Genomic DNA, 21,934 nt, shown 5'->3' on the forward strand with positions numbered 1-21,934 from the left:
ACATCAGGGTCAACTAATGCAACTTGTGTGTAAGCTAGATCTCTGGAGACCTCATCTGTTGTCTTCAGCATCAGATAACACCAGTCCCTAAATAATAAAACCCCCAAAAGGCAGCCTGAGTTGGGAAATGATGTACTGAGCTGTGCTGCTGTACAAAAAGTGACATCTTGGACATAATCAAGGAACAAGTGCATTGGGGTACCTCAAAGGCCCCACAAAACAGCAGAAATGGCAGCAGACTGCTGTCCATCTCATGGAGTAAAGGCTATCTGAGCCTGTGATCAGCAAATCACAACTTTGTTTGACCCAAAAGTCTGCATTTTAGAGATAAGTTTTGTGAGTTACACATACTCAAAGCTAAGTATATGTGAAAACCATCTTCTTTCTAGTCCACATAGGTAGTATTTAGCAGGCCTAAAAGAAATGCCAGGAAATGTTACTAACTGGATTTTTTATTAAAGGCTAAAAAAGCAAAGGTTTTATAAGACTCAAGACCCCACAATACACGAAGTCTGAGTACTCCATTAATGAATATATCAAGCACCAAAGCTGACAGGATCTGTTCAAGATGTCATTTCTATGTAAAAAGACCTGTTCCAAGATAACACTGGAGAACCACACAAAATGGGCTTCAAATCTCTGTCTAAATAAAAAAGTATATAGGGAATGTATAAAGGAATGTTTAGGATGTGGTCTAGCAACTGCCACATCCAAACCTGATTCCCCATCTGCACACCCGAGTAATGCAAGCTATCTTAGTCTTGTTACCTTGAGTCCTGCATCCTAGACTTTGGAAATTTGGAAGTTTATGTCTAGATTCATAGAACAGTGCATCAGAGACAAAAAAGTTAAGTCCACTATCAACTTCTGTCTAAGGTCCCTAAGACAGAGGTAAAACACAAGTGTGTATCTAGGTGTCAGGGAACTCCTGATCTTAAATTTTAGGAGTTGGAGTTTTGGGGTTTACCTTTCGCTGTCATCAACTTTATTGGAAATAACATACAGAATTTATTATGTTTCTGAAATAAACTGTAACCAGGGACTTCCTATAGTATTTTGTCAAATGAAACATTTTGAACCTTAAAACAAGACTATGTTATTCAGAATATTTATTGATAACTGTAAAATAATGTATTATTCAAATATAAATGTAGAATTATTAACTTTCAGCACATCCTAATGCTGCTAAATGAAATCAAGGACACATTGAGGTGAAAAAATATCTTGGTTATTCAAGTCAGTTTTCTCCTATTTGGATTCTCAGCTGTCTTGATCTAAATATCTAGAGGATGATTTACAAGTGTCACACACTCCAGATAACATTTAGTAATGAGAAAAAATCCAGCCTGACTTGGGCCTTTCTCATATGTACCCAGAGACTTCATGCATTACAATTCAGAAGATAACGGGCAAAACCTGAATGAGAACAATTTAGTCAGCTGCCAGAGGAGCGTGTGATAAAGTCTCAGCTAAGACACCAGTAAGGCAATCAAGGTCGCTTCCTACAAGAGCAAGCACAGAAAGTGAGGGCACTAGGCCTCTCCCATGTACTTCTTGGGGCTGAAGCTCACATTCATCAGGGGTTCAAAACCTCTTCTGTGCCTTCGGTGCTGGAAAAGCACAAGCAGCAAAACAAGCACAGCCAGAGCTACAAGTGCTCCTCCAATTGTGGATCCAACCATGACAGCCCATGCTTGTGTTTCGTCAAGGGAACCTGGAAATATGAAACAAGTGAAGTGAGGACCGCACATAATTCAATTTTGCAAATTACACAGAAGACATAATAACTCCTACATGCTGATAATTACAATTACTTGTGCAGCTTAGTGACCTACTGGACACAGGCAAAATTCAAAGCACACCACATAACTGAGACACATACCAGAGCTGGAGATGCTTCCTGCCAGAGAAGTCTACAGCTGAATTTAAACTTCAACAATTTGTACAAATTTAACTGTTGGAAATGGAAAAGATTAACACTGACAAGACAAAAAGACTGTTCTTTCATCTAATTTGGCCAAAATTATGAATGAACTAAGCAATTCTTTCTATTGTGACATTTCAAGACAGCTGCTCCAAGCTATTTTGGTCAACAGAAAGCCCTCAAATTTTTCTGAAGACCACAAAGCAGCCTACTGTGAAACTTTTAACTGAAACCACTACTTAGTGTGCTTCTGCTGACCAGCTCCAGATTGCATCTGCTGATTTTGAACCACTTCTGAAGAACCATTATCTTCAAAGATAATATTGCTTATTGCTATAATAACATTGCTCCACTTGATTAAATGTTTGTGTTTTCATCTGTGCTTTCAGAAGCAAAAATTGCCTGCCCTCCTTTTCTGAAGAATGCTACATATACTGAAATGGCAATAATCACATTTGATGAAACAATCACCAAAAAAAACCAAAAAACAAAAAAACAAAAACAAAAAAAAAAAAAAAAAAAAAAGCAAAGAAAACCCAAAAAAAACTCTGAAGAGGACTGCACATGCTTAAAAGTTACCCAGATATATGGGTTAGAGGAGACAGATGGCTGAGGAAGATGTCACACTGACTATGAAAGAAACTAAAAGTCTTGTGCCCCAATCTGCAGTCTTCAAAAGAGTTGAGTGCAATCATTCCAAAAATTAGTAAAGTCCCAAAATGGATTGGTTACTGCTTTATCACCTTTCAAATAAGAACAAGCACTGTATAAATATGTGTTTATTTCCAATGTGGTTACTTGAAGTACAATTAACAAGTCATTCTTTTAGCTGAAAGAGAAGGATTTGGGTGTAAAAGCTGTATTGTCGGAACATAGGTCATGCAGACAGGGATAGATACACTCCTTCACAAAGAGCTAAAAATTTATTTAGGTGTGAGTCAGAAGCAACAGAGTCACAAGCTACCCATGTTCCTCTCTGGGTGCCTCATGCCAAAGGGGCATCCACATTTGCAAAGCAGAAGAGGGGGACAGTAATACAAAGGGAGGAAAACTTTAACTCCATAAGAAGGGAAGTTTTAATTTTCAGGGAAAATTCTGGGGATGCCTCAGAGAAAAGCACTGCAGAAGCAGGTAGCTTGCCTCCACAAATCAGGGCTCCCCTGCATGAATGCAGCCTGAGGGCAAGGGTTTCAATCTTTTGCAGTCTATAGACCTTTAAACAGTCTCCACAGATTATAAACAGAGATGTATGGTAAGCATTTAGAAGAAATTCCTGCCCGCACAGGTTAGATAAGCACCTTATGCCCCTCAAAGTAATACTGAAATGGAGAAAGAAATTACTCTGACTTAATCTTTGGAAAAGCAGCTGAAGCATGATTTTTATGCATATCGTACTCTTCTGCCTTTTACAAATATTTTAATATCTTGTTGCAAAATTTGGATTTTCTGCATAAATACTTTGCTTTCTTGCTATTTTGTCTCTGCCTCTGCTGATTTATGTCAAGGGTAATTACAAATGAATAGACAAATACTGAGGAAGATCCCAGCTATGGACATGGAAAATTTTTAAAATTGGAGGTTTACAAAAAAAACCCAAAAAACACCAGGTACATCTCTATAGGTAGCCAAATATTAATGCTGGGAAGTGAGCAGGTGAACAGACCTATGTGTTTTGTGAAAGGTTCTGTCCTAGGGTGACGTTATGATGCTTGTATCCCCATTCATGTGTTCTGTTTGTGCTGGATATTATGTTCTGTGCCTTCAAGACTGGCTCTAAAGAGTAAGAGTTCTGTTTTGGTTTTGTTATCAGCCACTCCCCCACGGCTGGTGGGACACACAGACGGGGCAGTACATAGTGCTGCTTTTCTTGGCATTTCGCTTTGCTCTTGTTCTTGCTTCTGCTTTGCTCCTGCTTTGCTCTTGCTCTTTGCATCTGGTCATTAGTTAGTTTAGCAAAGCAGTCTGAATTTTTCCCTGGACTGTTTTTTCCTTTCCCTTCTTTGGAACTACTCGAACCTGCTCCGGACTGGGACCTGGAAACACCAAGAGTTTGCACCTTGTGGCTGCAGCAGCTGCCCCAGGACTGGAGGGATTGATAACGGAGCGACCACCCCCAAGAGAGACCTTCTGAATCTGTCATCTCCTCCAGAGCGGTGAAAGAGTGGTGCCATCCAGTATTGTTCATTTTGTGTGCTGGGGGGTGCTGTGCCTGTTAAATAAACAGGTTCTTTCCACTTCTCTCCTAGGAATCCTTACCGAACCGGTTGCAGGGAGGAGCCATGTAGGTTTGCTTTGTCGAGGGGCCCCCTTTGGAGGCTTTCTCCCAAATTTGCCCTAAACTAGGACAGGTTCCTTATATTAGATATGCCTGTGCCATGGCAAATGTGAGCTGCCTCATCACTTGGTCAGGAGCAGCATCCTGGGACATACCTGGCAGGTCGATGGCGTAGGTGTAGCCGAGCTGCTCCGCAGTTTGGAAGAGCTCGTCGTTGGTCACCGGAGGGAAAAACGGGACCATGTTATACAGCCGGTTGTGCCCGATGGGAGCCAGCTCCTCGGGCCAAGCGTTGTCAGGGGGCTTGAAACGCTTCATCCACTCATCAAAGATGGCATCAGTAAAGGAGTGGAGAACCTGCAAATCCAGGCATGGGCACACACATTTATTAAGCTCTTTTGGAAATCAACCACCTTTAAAACACGCAACAAACACGTGACGTGACTGGAGCTTTTGAGAGAGAGAGAAGAGGGTAATCTAGTTTAGATGGGATTTACAGAATGGGAAATCAGGAAAGCTCATGAGAAAACTAAACTGATCTTCTGCATGGGACATTTTGCCTTATACACCCTTTTTGCTGCTTGTTCACAATAAGATCTTTCACCAGACAGTTTAACACCAGTTGACATCAAATGGGCAGGTTAATCATCACAGGTGAGGAGCCACTGAGCTCATTCAGGTAAATGTGCCTTTCAAAATTATTTTAATCCTTCTCATCTCTGAACAAGTATGGAAAGCTGCAGGAAATTTGACTCCATCATGCTCAATTTAGAGCATGTGCCACCAACTTCACATCTCCAGGGGCCCATGGCTTTGATCAGGTGAGTTTATAGATCTAAAACTAACTAAGACAGGAAAGTTGTTTCAGACAACTATTACAAATGTCTGAATCTAATTTCTGATGTACTCATGTGGTTCAATTATAATCCTGGAAAGAAGTTGGAAAATATCCTATAGAAAATCTATAGAAAATAATCTTTTGTACAAAATTACAGCATAGTGAAATGAATTTCGCTGTGTAAGAAAAAATCCAATGCAGGAATTAAAGAATTATTAAGGAAACACAAAAGTGAAGGACCACTATAAAAGTATGTGGACTAATTTCTCAAAAAAAAAAGTTGAGAACTTAAAGGTAAGAAAGAAATGTATCTACATAATATTTAGATATAATATATAAAGAATTTATATATGTAATGTAAACACTGTGGTTTAATCTAACAAAGAGGAGAATAAATATGCATGAATTTACCAGGGGAGAAAGATGTATAAACAGAGTTAACTACTGGCTTTTGCACAATGGTGTTTATGCTGCTCATGGCAGTGCAGCACTATTTCAATGCACCACTGAAATAATATTCTATTTCCCAAGATACCCTGACATTAGATGGACTTCCTTTTAGCTTGTAAATTTTAAAACAAAGAAACATACCCTCAATCTACTGCTTTAAAAAAAACTATCCCTACTTTCACCTTACCTTGTTGCTGTAAAATAAGGTTTTATTGTTGTCTGATATAAGCTATTAGATTTAGATACTACCTAATGAAATTATTCAAGGCAGCATGACTTGGAAGAGCAGCTCTTCTTCCTAGAATATTATTTTATATTTTACAAATTATCCTGAGATCTTTTTTCTTTTTAATTCAACATTTATGCAGGTGTGGCAGTGTTCAATAAAAGATAAAGGATTCCTCCTTTTCTATTTAAAGAACTATTTCTTAGGGAATTCACTTTTTTCGTTCTGCAAATCTCTGGTGAGAGAGGTGCCTTTGAGCCTCAGCCGTTGTCAATCACACTGGGAGTAAGAGACATACCACAAAGATGGGATCATTGGCGGCTGCGTGAGGGAGAGCACTGGTCCCATTCAGGAAAGAGTGAACCAAGTTATGAAGGCTCAGCATCGGCGAGTCGAGGGCTCCATCTGGTTTATCAAAGCCCTCCAGCGCATTCCTGTGGATGGGTAAAAGCACCAACAATAACCACGTTTTGCTGACAAATGTGCTCATAAAAGAACACCAATGACCCAACCAGCTCTAGAGGAGCCAAAGGACAAACCTGAAACTGAAACTGGAATTGCGGAAAAAGGGGGGTCTGTCGAACTCCTGCAGGGAAAGGCACCTCCTGACATCTTCCACGGTGGGCAGCTGCTCGCTGGAGCCGCGGGGCGGCCTCCGCCGCAGGGGCCCCTCGTCAGTGCCATTGCACAGCGTAACCAGGCGGTTGTAGTCATCCAAACTGAGCGTGGAACAGGCAGAAGCACAAGGCAGGAGAAGGTGAGCACCTGTTTGTTGGCTTTTTCTCATGCAGTACAAAGAGGTCTCAGCTATACATGAGGGAGCAGAGGTTTGGGGTGGACACCTCCTGGGGCAGCTCAGTTCACCTCCCACAGCCTGGGAGATGAATTTATAGCAGGACTGTCACCATTGCAGGCTTTCTGTGGCCCTGCATCCTCTGTGGACCATCAGTCATTTAGACCAAGATTTACCAAGTTTATTGTCCACAGAGGATGTTTTAGAAAAAGTATTAGAAAAGCTTTAGAAAAAGCAAGCACAACTCCTGTTGTGCCTTGTTCCCCACCAAGGGCTTTGGAAGAATTTTTTGTCAGGCAATGTAAAACAGAGTTTTCAGTTTTGAATTGACAAACTTTCACTCCTGATTATAAACTATTTTTTTAACTCTTAACAAAAAGGAAAAAAATGAAGGGAAACATGAGCTCAGAAAATGCAAGAAATGACAGAAAACAGATTTTTCACTTGCCATCCCTCATCCACTTTAGAAGAAAAGCAAGAGCAATGCATTGCATCCTCTTTTTTCAGGGCCTTCAAGAACAACCTGCTGATGCAGAGGTTATCCAGTAACTAATGGGGAGTAAACCCTTTATATCAGGGACAGAAAGAGGGAAGAAGGAAAACAGTGTAACACTGGTGAAACAAAAAAATAGGTCTATTCAGTGTGAAATGAAACAGCATTTTCAGAAAGTTTTGAAGTAAACAAAAGCTCTTCTCAGTTTAACCTCGGTGAGAAAAAGTTTAGTCACTTCAAGTTTTCAAGGAAAAATCCAAAGCCCTATTTATCTTTGAGGAAAAAGTAGGGGAAAGACTTAAAGCCAACTGGTGCCTAAAGCTGGAATTTCAAATATCTCTTTAGGTATCCAGAAAAAGAGACTATTATGAAAAACCCTGAGCTTTCGGTACCTCTGTCTGACTAACTGCACCCTGCCCCTGAGCTGAGAGAAGAATGATGTATGGGTATTGTAACCAACAGCATTTCATGTCACAGCACCCTGATCCTGCATCTGAATCCCCTGTCAAAGCCCTGCTCTCACACAAGTCAGCACATTCCCACAGGGAGCTGGCAGCAAGCTCCTGGCTGGCTCTGTGCTGTTTTTCATGTGAAATCTCAGATATTTCAAAGTCAATCCCCAAACTGCATTAAATATATCAGGGTGAAAGCCTCATCCAAAACAAGGTAGCAGATTTTGCAGCTATCTCTAGCTTCCTGTATGCCAAAACAATTTTGTTTTTCTGCTGCTGAGATCAGCTGGGTGTACGTTATAGAGGAACTACACACAGGCATTTCTTTTTTAGAAAGATCCTTGCCAATTGGGAAACTCTTCAGACTTTGGCAGCCATAAATTGGCTAAATCAACTAAAATTCTGTACTAGAAGAGTCATCTTTAAAAAATACACTTCCACAATATGAGAAAGTTTACACAGAACTATCTACACATAAACTGAGGGCAATTTCCAGTTTTAAAGATGATGATCTTGGCTCCTTTCCCATCACTCACTCAAACAGAGAGAGAGCAGCCCATGCTGTCGATGCTGGATGACAGCAAGGTTTTGTCCACATGTGAGCTTGCCCTGGGTGCCCTCCTACCTGTTACAAACCACTTGCCACCGTGAGAACCTGGAGCTCAGGTTGATCAGGCCCGGGTCGTCGGGCCGCGGTGCCCCGAAGAGCTGGTCCGTGCAGATGTCACACTCATTCCTGCCCGTGGCAAAATTCCAGTAGGGCAGCGCAAAGGACTCGTTGCCCATCAGGCGCTGCAATGGACAGAAATGCATTAGGTTGGAATCAGCTCCAAAGGGAAGAGAAAGGAAGGGACTCCTTCAAGTTCTTTGGACATTTCACTGAATATTCAGCTTTTCATTCTGCATTGCAACTACCTGCGTTTCACAGTGCCGCTCCAACTCCTTCCAAAGGATTGTGGCATTAAATCAATCTAAGCAAAGACACTGTCACTGGTCTCCCTACTGTGAGACTGCACTTCATTTGGCCATGTTAGGCTTTCTGCCAACTCAGAGACCAAGCAGAAATGAATTGAGCCTTGAGCAAGTAAGAGGCTTTGAGTGATGTATGTGGGTAATGGGTAAAATTGTGCATGTGGTTGGCTTTCGTTCCAGAAAACTGGCCCTGGGGAGGAATCTGAACTCGTGTTAATAGGGGAGTACAGTGCATTTGATTGTGCTTGCTTGCCAGATATAATTTCACACAAGCAAGATCCTGCAGCTATTTTGATAAGCAACCATTTTCATTAGAGATCTGTAAGGCTGAAATACAGCAACACTGCCAACATAGAAGTCATGCAAATGGAAATGAGTCGTGCTTCCGCAACTGACTCTCAGGCACGTTAATATATATTTGTTTAAAAGGCATATTGCTAAATATATGTGTATTAAATGTATGTTATGTCATATTTAAAGGGAGTAATATTTAGAGCTGGTTTCATAGAAATGGCATCTTCAACATCAACAATATTTGCTACCAAGTTTTACATGAAGGTGTTTCTTCAATTTTATTAATAAATACTTTTACTTCACATCTTCTATCCTCTCTTGTGGAGATGAAGGGAAAAAAAATCTCCAATATAACACATCACTGTTCGTGGTGGGAAACCATTCAGCCCTCAGCACTCAGAAAGCACTAATTTCACTTAAAACAAAATAAAACAAAACAAAACAAATGATCAATGAGCAAATACTCCTGGGAGTTTGGGTGAGAAACTATCCTAGGAGGTAGCTTACCCTTGGCTGGCTCAACAAAATGACAGAGCAAAAGGGAGAAGCTGTGCAAGGAAAAGGAAAGGCTGTTCAACTAACCTGCAGTTCCCTCTCCAGCCACAGCAAGTGGTACCTATGCCAAGTAACAAAGGCAGGTCCTTGGTGGGAGAAATCAATACCTTTGAAGGGGCGGCCAGGACCTACAAAGGGAAGATAAAACAAGCATTTAGGCATCAAACAAGGCTGGAGAGAAAGACAGCACTTCCTTCTAGCTTGGAGTGGAGTTAAACAAGAACCTTCAGCTCTGCATCTTTAAAAAGAGTGAACACATCAGAAGCTACATCACGTTTCACTTACTTGGGACAAGTGAAACAAACTCCTCTGTGGATATTTGCTTCAATGCTTATTAAAACTTCACATTCTCTAAAAAGCTGGATATTGTTGAGATTTCTTCTCACTTTGGTGGATTTTGATTTTAAAAAGCATTTTACTTTCTAAAACCCTGTCTCCTTGCTAATATGTGCATTACCTCATTCTCTTGCTCGGCTGCAAGACTTGCACCATGTAAGACTTACACCATGTATCTATCAAGAGAACCTCAGTATTTTCCACACCAACAGTAATCCAGAATCCTTTGCCAAATTTCTTCAAATTCTGCTTGTTATTTCTTGCATAGTGCTTTTGCTGGGTGAGAGGTGAGAGGCTTCAAACCACATATGGATTTGTTTATCACTGTAGAAACCTTCAACCCATATATGCATTTATATGCACCATTGCAGCAGCACTAGAAATTTCCCCTTTCCCTTTCCACATGACTGCCCTGTCCCCTGAAGAGCCTTTGCTCTCACTTTTGCAGGGCTGAAGGAAGGCTTCTTCCTTCAGCCCTGCAAAAGGGAGCTGTGTCAGAGGGGCAAACTGGATGATATCCACTGCAGAGCAGCAGTCACCCTCCAGCAAGGAGATAGATATGTGCTGCTCAGCTTGCACATGGGACTGCCAGGTAGAAAAGCCATACTGGTTGGTGCACCTCCTACAAGTAGGCTTTGTGAAATGGGGCTGGTATAGGTACTTCTGTCTAGAAAAGCAATGAGGCCAAGGAATCTGAATTTGGGAGCAAGCATGGGGTTAGATACCCAAACCTCTAGGCTAGGTTTTGAAAGGTTACTGTGGTTAGTCAGGCAAATCCCACCATTGGTGTGGACTTGGTGACTTGCTGAAAGCCACAGAAAACAGTAGCACTCTGGTCCCAAATATCTCTGCATGGGGTGTGCCTTCACCACTGCAGACCCTCTTTACTACCTTGTCCTATGGACTGGGAACATCTTTTTGAAGTCAGTCACTGCCTGACCACACTTCAATTCACTCAAGTGAAGACTCTGCATTGCCCTCTGTCAGACTGAAGATGCACCAGGAGTGCAACTGGTGTGCTCCAGCTGCCAGGGGTGTGGGGAGCAGACCATGGCAGGTCCAAAGGACTCTTCCCTTGAGTACTGATGGCCACCAGCTTCTCACCACCAAATTTCACTCCACAGCTCTGTGCCTGGAACCCCTGTTCAGCAGTGGCATTTTCACCCTTTTCTTTACCTGCAGAGCCCATTGGAAAAGAAAAGCACTCACCCAAGAGCGTGTCTCTGACTGAGTAGTAATGAAGCCAAACAAAGTAGTTATAGATACTGCAGTTGGCAATCTGTGGTTCATCTCCACTTGGACCAAGCAGACTTCTCCAGTGCTGCGTTGCAATGACATAGTCTGGGTGAATGGTTGTCTTGGCACGGTCTAAAGCATCAAAGAACTGCTCTCTCTCCTCTGCTGTCAGGGAGTGGATGTCCTTCCTGACAACTGCTGGCTTCCTCCTGTTGCATTCGGGGCCGGTCCAGCCAAACTTGCATTCACCACAGTTATACCCACCAAAGTTTCCTGGATGGAGAGGGAACAATCAGTCATGACATTATGAATCAGGGAAAACTAGCAGTGCAATGTAGAAGAATGATGAATTAGTGCTTTTCTTCCCCAGAGATTCCAGCTCCTGGAAAGGACAGCAGCTGAGCAGACTTGCAGCATTGCCAATTGACTAACCAGAATGATGACTGGCTCGATTCCCAGAGCCACAGCAGGGCCAAAAATCACAGTCAGCCAGTTGGGGAAGTGCTGGGTAATGGGCTTGACGCCCTGAGGCGCTCACAGCTCTGCAAAGCCCTCAGGCACGTGAGGACTCTGGCTGAACAGAGAGCTGAGCAATTGAGGTTAAGCCGGTGATGAAGTGCTTTGCTCGACTGGCTCTCAAGCACTCCTCTGCTTCCAGGATCAAACCCAAAACAGGGTCAGTTCACATGGATCCTTAAGCACAGAAAAAAATCCCTAAACAAAACAGTTCTCTTAAGAACAAAACTTATGCGAAACTAGTGCCTCTTAACAGTGTATCTGGGGCCCAGCATGAACCAAAAAAAGCACCAGGGTTGCTGCTGGTCACGCTTTAAGCATTATTAAATAGTGCTGCAATAACAGCCTGTGAAGAACTGCAGTACTATCATTCCCTGCTGGCATCACTCCTAAGGCAAGCAATCAGGCCTGCTCTAGGATATTAGCTCAGACTCTCTGATGACATGGGAGAGCCCAGGAAAGCAGAGCTTGCTTTAAGTGTGGCCTCTTGCATGCAGTGGCAGACAGCTGGCAGCAGCAGGAAGGCCCTGCATCTTGCTCCCCTGTTTCTGGGGGAGCAGGGAACAACCAGCCATTCCTGCAGCACACACCTGCCCCCTACCCGTGCGCTGGCAGGCTGCAGCAGTGTGGGACACGGGACAGTGCTGCCAGGGGCAGGGGGGAGCAGAGGGCAACAGGGATCTCCACACTGCTATCTGACTCCTCAGCCTGTTCTCAGCCTCCCCTCCAACTCCCCACACACTCATTCCACAACAACCATGACAACTGTTTTCCAAAATGCCACAGAGTCTCACTGCTCATCACATATACTGGTGCTGGACTAAAGTGGGATGAAGAAGTGACTTATGAAATGTTCCCAGATGGGCAGATGTCCCCAGGCTGTAAACTTGAGCCTATGACCAGAACAACAATTAACATTAAAGCAAGATTTCAGATTGTTGGGGGCTACAGGGCTTATTATTAAATTCAAGGTTACAAGGGCTGTTACCAACATGGCTCTGAATCTTATGTCTAATTTTTAGGCTAAGAGCTGCTGAAATGTAAACATCTGTGGCAGACTCCTGTGAGACCTGCCAAGAATATGTGGGAACTCTTACTGCAGAGTTTGGACCACATGTAGGTTGGTTATGGTTGCTTCAGAGCCCCTGAGGTCTCTAAGTTTACATGTTGTCATGAAGCTGAGGACCAGTGCACCTTTTAAGGACCACAAGAATGAAAGATTCAATGAGGTTTTGGATCATGCACATCCCAATGGCATCCCATGAGGGCAGTTTCCAGATATATGCCTTACATTTTCTCATGAAGCAAGCAGAAGCAGCTGGGTTCAGCTGCCATATTCCAACCATGAGGGACACCACCCAAAGCCAGGGGTCTGCACTGGCTAAAGGGAATGAAGATGTACACCAGAAAAAGCAAGTAGGTTATAGTTAAATGAAATAAAGCAGATTTTGTGGATTGTATGGATATGGGGGGGTGAGCAACATGGAAGATTTATCTGATCACAGTATCCTCAGGGTCCCATCAGAACAGCACAATTACTGCTATCAACTCAGTGTACTCCACTATCTGTGCCTTGTTCATTCTTCATGATTCAGCCTAACTGTTACATAGCTAGCCCCATCATATACTCCAGCCTGAACTGACCAGATGACAAATATCAAGACTATCTTGCAACATTGCCTAATTAGGCCATGTATACTGCTCAAGTTTCAGTCATGGACCACGAACTTCTGGAAAGCACCTGTTGGCCCCTCACACTCAGGTACAATTCAATCCTTAAAAGGAGGAAAAAGCAGGAATTAACCATGAAAAGATCTGCCAACAACTTCTTTTGAGACTTGCAGTTATTCCTCCAGTCATTTAAGGGACCTCCCTACTCACAATGCTGGATAAGCATCACATTGAAATACATCACTAACAGAGAAATACAGCACTACCAGAGGCTGTGCAGGACTAGGTTTGTGCTGTGTGGGTTGGTACCAGAACAAGGAACTCTCAGTCACTTGTTGAGGCTCTGACGGTGCCTATTCCTCTCTCAGGAAGGGCCCTTTGAATCTGCAGGTCTTGATGCCTGAAATAATTTTATTAGACAAAACCTATATTTTAGGTATACTCTATGCACCTCCTCAGGCTCTGACAAGAAATTTGCAAAGGCCTGAAATCATGAGTTACCTTCATGGGAAGAAAGCTTTTGTCCAACTCTATCTGGAGCCAGGTGGACCAATGACTTGTCACCTGTTTCCCTTGGGCAGGTGCTAATTATATCCAATTGATGCTCTGCAGGATTTTCTCCCTTATACCATCTAATCTCTGAAGGAATCCAAGGGCTCCATTCTTTCCATCACTTCCTCAGTCACTTTTCAATGGGACATGAGTTTTTACTGAGTGAGGAGGACTGCAGTGGAGACTTGCAAACAGGAGACAATGTCCAGGCAAAGTGGTATTTCACACTGCAATATTTCTGCCAATTGTGTTGAACATTTTTGTCACATCCTCAGGTCTATTTGGCAATGTTCCATTGTCAGAAACACACAAAACCACAAAACTTCATTATATCAAAACTTGCTTCTTGTCATTTTCTTTCAACATGCTCCATGCATCACAGGACTGCCGCTATGCAGCAGCTGAAATGGCAAGAAAATTATGGAGGTCGGTGGGATTTCCCATAATTCAAAGAGAAATTACTGCAGTAATCAGACCCAGCTTTTTTATGACCCACCCAAACCATTTTTTCAACATTTATTTCTAAAGCTCTCCCAGGCCACTGAACTGGAAATTATGCATTACTGTTTCCAGAAAGTTCATTTACTGCCATGTGCACTTCCCACATGACAGCATTGTGAAATGCTGGTCTCTTACAATTTAACTTCCCTGTCTGCTATGCTAGTGATGGTGGACTCCAATGGTACAGGTCTACAAGAGCAGGAAAACTAGCCTCCTGATAGCAGGATATAGTGCCATTAGATATTTTCAGTAAGGCAGTGAGACATTTTCAAGATCCTTTTGCACACAGGAACTCTAGGAACATGCAAGGATTCATGCCTTAGCATCTTTTCACCTTCAGTGATTAACACATAGGAACTCAGTGCACAACCCTCCTGAGGCTCTGCCAGGGACAACAGAGATTATTATCATCTCTTGTGGTTTCCAGAGAATATAGTCTGGGAGGTCATTCTGGTACACAGGAAGGAGATCTTATCACTGTTGGATGCTCCCAGCTTGTTCCACGGTTTCCAGGAATGTCCACTGTCAAAATATCATCTGTGTATTCTCCATTAACCCTTATGTCTGGAGATGGGATCACATGCCTAGGGAGCTGCCTTCTTCTGTACCCAATCTCAGCAACACTTAAAGTGCTCTTTCTCAGTCAAGACTGGTTCTGTAGGCACTATGGCCATGCTATTTCTCCCAGTGGGTCAATCCATGGGCATGGCACTGACAAAAATACACTTCTTATGATCTGACACTCGCTATGTGCTCTCACACATCACTGTTGTATGCTAACACCAGTCATGACACACCACTGTTGCTGCATCTCAAGCCTGGGTGTTGCCTGAGCTCGTGGATTTTCTGCCTCTTAGTGGTCACAACATGTGGGTGGCCTTCAGTCACCAAACATAACACAAATTAATAACTCCATCAATTTAGTGTAATTTTTTTCAGTAAAAATGCACCCACTCAACACTTATCATTTTCTGCCTTGTTTTAGTGCACCAAGATGACACCCAGGCAGCTGCCATGCCTCTTCCTTCTATAGAGACCAGTTTTAATGCCCATCATTTATGAGATAGGGAGAAAGGACTCCCTTTCAGACTTCTTTAGCTATTGCACTGAAACAGGAGTAACATTAGATTTGAAACACCTGCATACTGCAATTTCTCAAGGCTAGGATCAGGATTGCTACCATGTGGGACAAATGGTCAGCTCTTCTCTCCTTTCTAGCTCTTCATTTGGGCACTCTCACAGGCTGTATGATGCGGAAGATCTGTACCTACACTGGATTTATTAGGGCCATCAAGACATGGCTATAATTTAGTACTATCCCACAGGCACATTACCCTACAACAAATAAATTAAATGTATTTTATAACTGCTTCAAAAGCCCAATTTTTACCTCATGGGTTAGCCATTATATCAGCTACACAGCTTAACTGATAATTTGATTACAGCTAAAGAATAGATGTAAATTATCTGTTCCCATCTTGAATATATTGCACAGGAATTCAAAAGGATTTTTTTTTCTCAAAAAATTTCAATTAAAAATAGAATAATGTTCAGCACATGCCCATATGTAAACCTTAGAAAGTGGAAGCAGAAAAAAAGAATTATAATTATGTTTAATTCCTCAGTGAACTCAAACTACGTCATTGTTTAATCATGGTCACAATCTGTACTAGCCACCACATGACTGACTGCAGTGGTTTTTCACAATAGTCTTCTGTACTGAGTTTTTAAAATGCTATACCAGATCTGTATATCTATCTACTGCTATTCCAGCTTTACAATGTTATCGTTTAGAACTCAAAATAGCATTTAATTCACAAGTCTTCTAAATAGTTTTCTTCTAAACTAAATTTAACTATCTCACTGAAACACTGCTTTGTTGTGTAAACACCTACAAGTCCCAATATTCAAGGTTGGACTCACGTATCCATCCCTTGGTCTAATTGAACACGTACGCCTTCTTGAAAACAAATGAGCACATTCCCCTTCACACGTACTGCACACTGTCAGGATCTGTCAGGTAGTTTCAGTCTAAGAATTTATATAAATTGAATAATATGAGGGACACCCAAACCAATTGTAGAACACATTCAATGTATTCAAGACTGAAATTAGTCAAGAACTAAAAATTCTTTGCTACCTCCCAACTACATTCATGCCATAACCCCATATTTTTTTACAGAGATTATATTTTTGCTGCAAACAACACATTGAAGGGAACATGCAGCATCCTAACGACAAACCTGCAATTGCTTGTTGACCATGGCCCACGGCACAAAAAGTGGGAAGCAAAGCCGGAGCTTTCTTTGGTTCTAATCCTGTTCTATTTGTCCTCAGTTAAAGAAAAACTCATGCATATTATCCGCTGAAGCTTAAAAATGGGGGAAAAAAATCTGATCCCATTATAGCCATTCATCCACATTTGTGTTTGGGGTTTTTGTTTTTCTTTTTGGTTTGTTAAGCTGTTTGGGAGGAAGGGGGTCCATAAATATTCAGTACCCAGACCTGGATAAATTTCATGTTAAGGTATTTTTCCTCAGTGAACAGCTTCAACAAATGGAAACATTTTCTGTTTCTTTTCTCCTTAGATACTAGGATTTTAGCAAAAAGCAAAATTTATTGTGAAAACTCCAGAATCCCACCATTGGAAAATCTCAGCCCCTGTTCCTCACCATTCCTCCAGTTTCCTTACCATATAGCCATCAGCTATGTGACACATTCAGTTGGCACTGTCAGTTGGCACTGTCAGTCTAACAAAATAATCAGCTACATGGTTGTAGGATTTCCCATAGCTGATCATTCTAAACTATATAGATGGAACACAGCAGTTTAATTTGTTAAAGTGCTAGAAAGAGCCTTGGTGGGGTTGGAGTTTGCACATCCAGGAACTATTCCAGGCAGGCAGTTTGCAGCTTGGAAAATAAGACACTGTGATAGCAGAGATGTGTGCTGTTCCATGTCCCTTTGAATGGGCATATTTAATTTCTGTTACCCCATGTTACCCAGCATTATGTTACACAGACAGCATAGCTCTGGATGCCTAATAAATACCACATCATGCCACTTAAAGCTGGTGTGCAGACAACCAACCAGTTTATTAAACTAAGTGGAAAAAAAACACAAAAACCCCCTAATAGACAAGGACACATGATCACCAGCATTGTAAAAGCATCACACCTAATTCAAATCCCACACAGCTGTGAACTTCTTAGCATTTCCCCAGAAATATTTTGTGTACAGCATCAAGCAGAGTACAGCCCAGGAAAACTTTCTGAAAATCATGATTAAGGATACATTTCACTTGCTGTTTTATCACTGGTATATTTAGATTTTTTAAAAAAAACTGCAAGAAGAAAGAGGAATCCAAGGGATTTAAGGAGCCAAGGGGAGCAGCCAGCTCAGAAGAAGCAAAGCTGAAGGAAAGGACACAACATTCTGCTCACATAACTTGGAATCCAGTCCTGCAAATATCAAATACTAGTGCTTATCTCTACCTGGACAAGCAAATTAATGTCTGCCTGTGCAGAGCATGTCTGTCTCCACTGCTCTTCAATTTACACCCAGATTTTGATGCTCTAATGAATTTAACTGAGTAAATATTGATGTATGCCAGTGTGCTCCAGTGTTCTTGTGACCCAGGATCTGTGTCTGTATGTGACACTTGACTTAAGTTTTGGAGGTATATAAGAACCTTTAAAAAAAATGCGCATCCAATTTACTTTTTTTGCAAACCATCTTGAAAAGTCCTTTCGCACAAGCATTTGAAATCCAGTCAAAGAAAGAGATAAAAATTGATGTATACTATTTAGTCTATTGTTGTTATTTTGAGGAGTTTTGGTAACACCGTGTATCCATTTAAGTCATCTGCCGCTACCTCTCAGTTTCCAGTTGATAACTGCACTGGAAAATGTAACCTCTTCAGATGAAATTCTCTGCAGTGCTGCCTTCTCAGATTGATCTGGGCTTTCTTGGTAGTGTGAGCTGAGCTATACATTTCAGATAAAACAGTTCAGCTCGGACTAAGAATCAGGCTGATGCAAAGCAGTTTATTCTTCTCATGTTAGAAAATTCAAACAACTTGATGTTTTCAACAAGAAATCCCAGGTTTCATTTGAAATGTGCCTAGAAAGTGCCTGGGATGTGCCTTTTGTCCTACTAGTGGTGCAATCTCCTGCCAGCTCTGCACAGAAGTCTGGGCTGAGCCTGCAGTTCCTGCTCATTTTAACCCCCCTCCAGCCAGGGCTGTTGCTGAGAAAGGGTCCTGTTACCTTATTGAGCCCTGAGCTTGCCTTCCTGCTCACTGCCTCCTGCCAGCATTAGGGAAGTGGTTTCATTAGAACCTTATCCCTTTGGCCAGGGTGGCCTTCAAGCACATCTCCTCCCAGAGCCATTTCACCTCAAGCATTCAGTGAGAAGTAGCAGCTGGAGATGAGGAGGAAAAGTATGGTATGGCCTCTTTGGTGGTTGTACAGACACATTTTGGATCAGTGTAAGACATAAATTTAGTTAACAAATCTGGAAACACCCTAGCCTGACATGGGGAGACTTTTAGAGCACAAGGCTATGTCATGCTGCAAAGTACTTGTCCATGAGGAATAAAGCTTCACACAATGCACGGTGATCCAGGTTCAGTGCACTGTGAGCAGCAGTGATAGAGGTTTGAAAGCAGCACTGAAGGGTCCAAAACCCCGTGGAGAAAGGGGATTGCAGGCTACAGGGACAGCTCCATGGGCAAAGAGGAAAACACAAAAGTTCGCACAAGAGAAAACATTTCTTTGACCCTGATGCTCTGAAGAAGTACTAACAGTATCACGAATATGGAAGAACTTTTTGGATAATAGCGATATTTGAAGCCTTATACCACCAGGAATGTCTCTGGCCTTTGGAGTAAGGTTAGCAGACCCCTCCATCCCCATCCCCTCCCCCCAGCACCCATCTCACCTGTGCAGTGACAGCTGTGGTTGAAGAACTTGAGGGGCCACCGTTCACGGTCATCCACATTTTGGAGAGTGTAGGGGCCACTCCAGGGCTGAGTGTCTGCCTGCACCCCCTCACACTGTCCCCTGCCCTGCAGGGACCCACAGATATTGCCTGGCTCTGTCCCCAAGGGCGGGCAGCAGCGTTTCAGGCGAAGGGCTTCCACCGTCATGCAGGCACGGGGAAACTGTGCCTGTGCCTGTGGGGGACAGCAGCAGCTCAGGTAGCCCAGCCCAGCCCAGAAAAGCCACCTCAGGGCTCCCATTACTGCTGCCTGCAGGCTGTGCCTCCCTGCTGGACCTGACTGCAAAGAGCAGGGAGATGTGGGACAACTGTGGGACAACCTGGCCTCACCACAGCTCCATGCCCCAGCCAACCAGGATAATAACCCTTGATGCTGAGGATGCTGGTGCTGGGTGTTTGTTTAATCCCAGCCTCTAATTGCCTCAAATGCAGCTCAAAAACGGGTGCTTTGACTCTGTGGTGCCTGCCCAGCAGCCACAGCTTTGAGCAGGGTTTATATAGAGGTTGGGAGAAGCCCTCATTAGAGGGATTAGCACGGCACAAATCCTCGTGTTTTGCACATGACATCAAGGGCAGAAAAAATGCCAGTGTGAAAGCAAGGTTCTGGCAGCTTGTCAGGAGAGTGAATGCCTCAGATTTTTTTCTCCAAGTCTTTTATGAGCTTTGAGAAATTTATGGTCTTGTTTTAGCTGAGGTGGCTGGGGAAACACATTTATTCTTTTAATCAAAACCCCGTAAACAGATGATAAATAAAAGAGGAAACCTCTTCTATTTTAGTTCATTCATTGCAAGATGATACTTTCTATTAAAGCACTAGCAGTGGAAAACTAACTGGAAGCACAGAGGCTAGAGATGCACCACTAACAAAAATTAACAAATGTGGTAATTTGTGGTAAATTTGGGGTGGAGATTCCACCTGCCAACTGCTGAACTTCGGCGCTTGCACTAAAAACATCTGAGTGGCAAGTGGGGAAGGGTTTGCTTCCTAATAGCCTTTTTGCATGCAAAATTAATTATTTAATTGTTTTAAAGAGTGAATGGTCCTTATTTGCTCTCTAATCCTTTCCCCGTCATTAAACCAGAGGTTGTTGTAGAGGTGGTCTGGCTGTTAGACTTTCAGCACTGTCACAGCCGAACATTTATTACCCACCTGGAAGGAGCCAGTCTCTGAGACCAGACGTGCACTTAAGAGGTTCTGTCCAGTACACCAACAAAAATATCCTTAAAAAGCTCCTAGTATGCAGCAGTTCTTGCCCTCAATGCAACTCCTACAGCAATAAAATTAATAAAAAAAAATAAAGTAGTGATAAGTGATTCTGTGAGTCTGAAGCAATAGCTATTAGCTCAGGTCCACCACACTAAACGAAAACTGGCAACTCCCCCTGCTTCACTGAAAGCTTTCACTACCTTCCCCCTCCACCTTCCCCAGCTCTGTTGTTTAGGCATTTTTAGAAGCATATATAATGAAAAAAGCCATGGTTGTTGTGTCCGTGGTATTCAATACTTCCATGGATGTTCAACCATTCTGCCACAAGAAGTTTTTCATCAATGCAGCAAATTATTGTAGCTAGAGTTCATCCACACCATGAGCACTGTCATCAGCACTTTTAGGTTCTCAGATCTTTTTATATCAAAAACTTATTGTTTGACAGACAAACTGAAATATGATTCTACCTCATTTATGGAGGCATAAAGCATATTAGCAATACCATGTATTCTGAAATGGGTTTCAGCTCCTCACTTTGGATTCAATTTACCTGGAATTGGCTTTTGTCTGCTGCTCCTGACACAACATGTGAAAAAGACAGAAAGTGTGAATAGTTGCTGAAAAAATATGTTGAAGAAGCACAGGAGTTATAAATGGAAGAACTGGCTCAAAAACCCTCTGAAAAACACTCCTCCCCATCCTACTCAGCACCCAAATGCATCTCTCTGCTGTGTGAAGGATGTCTTTGAATCTTTCAGATAATGTATTGTACCGAAGTTACCCCCATAATATCTGAAAGCAATTAAAGTGAACACTCACTTATCAGCATCACCAAAACAAACTCAAAATATACAGATAACATTCAGCTAACCAATCCAACCCCCGAGCTGGTGGGTCTGTATGCAAAATATGTGTCCAAGCAACCATTTAATCAAAGCTGGCTCAATTCAGACACTAATAGGAATGTTTCTACAGCTGTTTGAAACTCTATATGAGACTGAAAGAGTAAGCACAGAGAAAGGTGAGTTACTGAGGCAGGCAAGACAAGGTAAGGCAAGAAAATAGGTTTCTAATGTAGGACATGAGGAAGGAGAAATCTGCTGTTTTTAGAGAAGTTGTAATGTGGAAAAGGAGCAGCAGGTAGAGGATGACATGGAAATTGCTTCGTGTGCAGGGAAAATAAGACTGAGAGTAGAAGAGTGGCACTTGTGTAGATTTTATTATGATTACTTCCCTCCATCACAACCACCTAATTCTTCAACACTGGGAGCACACTACAGCATGCAGTCCTGGCATAGATGTAGCAGTAGTCTCTTGCCCTCAGTAATTAATGCATTAGCATTTTAGGAGTGCCTTCCCTGGCTGATGGGGAACACTCAGACAAACAGAGGAGGAAGCACAGATCCCACATCCTGGCGTCACTGCGTCGCCACTGTGGTGGTTTTCTGCTGCTGCATGACACGCCATGAGGAACACACTGAACAAAATTACAAAAAGACAGTTGTATTTCTATTAATCACTGGAGAACAGCAGGCACTGTCCATTCTTTAGTGTGTCACTACTGAGAAGTTCCTCTGTTTTTGCCACGCAATCACGCTTAAATAAAGGAGCTGTTGTTGGGGCTGCACAGAATCAGCACTCT

The 21,934-nt window shown here is 42.5% G+C and overlaps 1 protein-coding gene across 1 annotated transcript; it reads right to left on the reverse strand.

Moving 5' to 3' along the window:
• Positions 1–469: 469 nt before the first annotated feature.
• Positions 470–19,624, reverse strand: DCT (dopachrome tautomerase). Its single transcript, XM_005487483.4, has 8 exons — positions 19,026–19,624; positions 10,818–11,117; positions 9,300–9,400; positions 8,077–8,243; positions 6,253–6,432; positions 6,012–6,147; positions 4,355–4,556; positions 470–1,714 (listed from the first exon to the last, which is right to left on the reverse strand). The coding sequence occupies exons 1-8, from the start codon at positions 19,324–19,326 to the stop codon at positions 1,533–1,535; spliced, it is 1,569 nt and encodes a 522-aa protein (XP_005487540.4). The 5' UTR covers positions 19,327–19,624; the 3' UTR covers positions 470–1,532.
• Between the last annotated feature and the right edge of the window lie 2,310 nt (positions 19,625–21,934).

This window comes from Zonotrichia albicollis, chromosome 2, assembly GCF_047830755.1.
Source record: "Zonotrichia albicollis isolate bZonAlb1 chromosome 2, bZonAlb1.hap1, whole genome shotgun sequence".
NCBI classification, from domain to species: domain Eukaryota; kingdom Metazoa; phylum Chordata; class Aves; order Passeriformes; family Passerellidae; genus Zonotrichia; species Zonotrichia albicollis.

Excerpts from the sequence above, each read along its gene's own strand:
- DCT (XM_005487483.4), bottom strand. The coding sequence starts at position 19,326 with ATGGGAGCCCTGAGGTGGCTTTTCTGGGCTGGGCTGGGCTACCTGAGC. Across the intron at positions 9,401-10,817 it reads AGTCAGAGACACGCTCTTGG|GTCCTGGCCGCCCCTTCAAA; the intron begins GTGAGTGCTTTT and ends TTCCCTTTGTAG. Across the intron at positions 1,715-4,354 it reads CTACGCCATCGACCTGCCAG|GTTCCCTTGACGAAACACAA; the intron begins GTATGTCCCAGG and ends TCATATTTCCAG.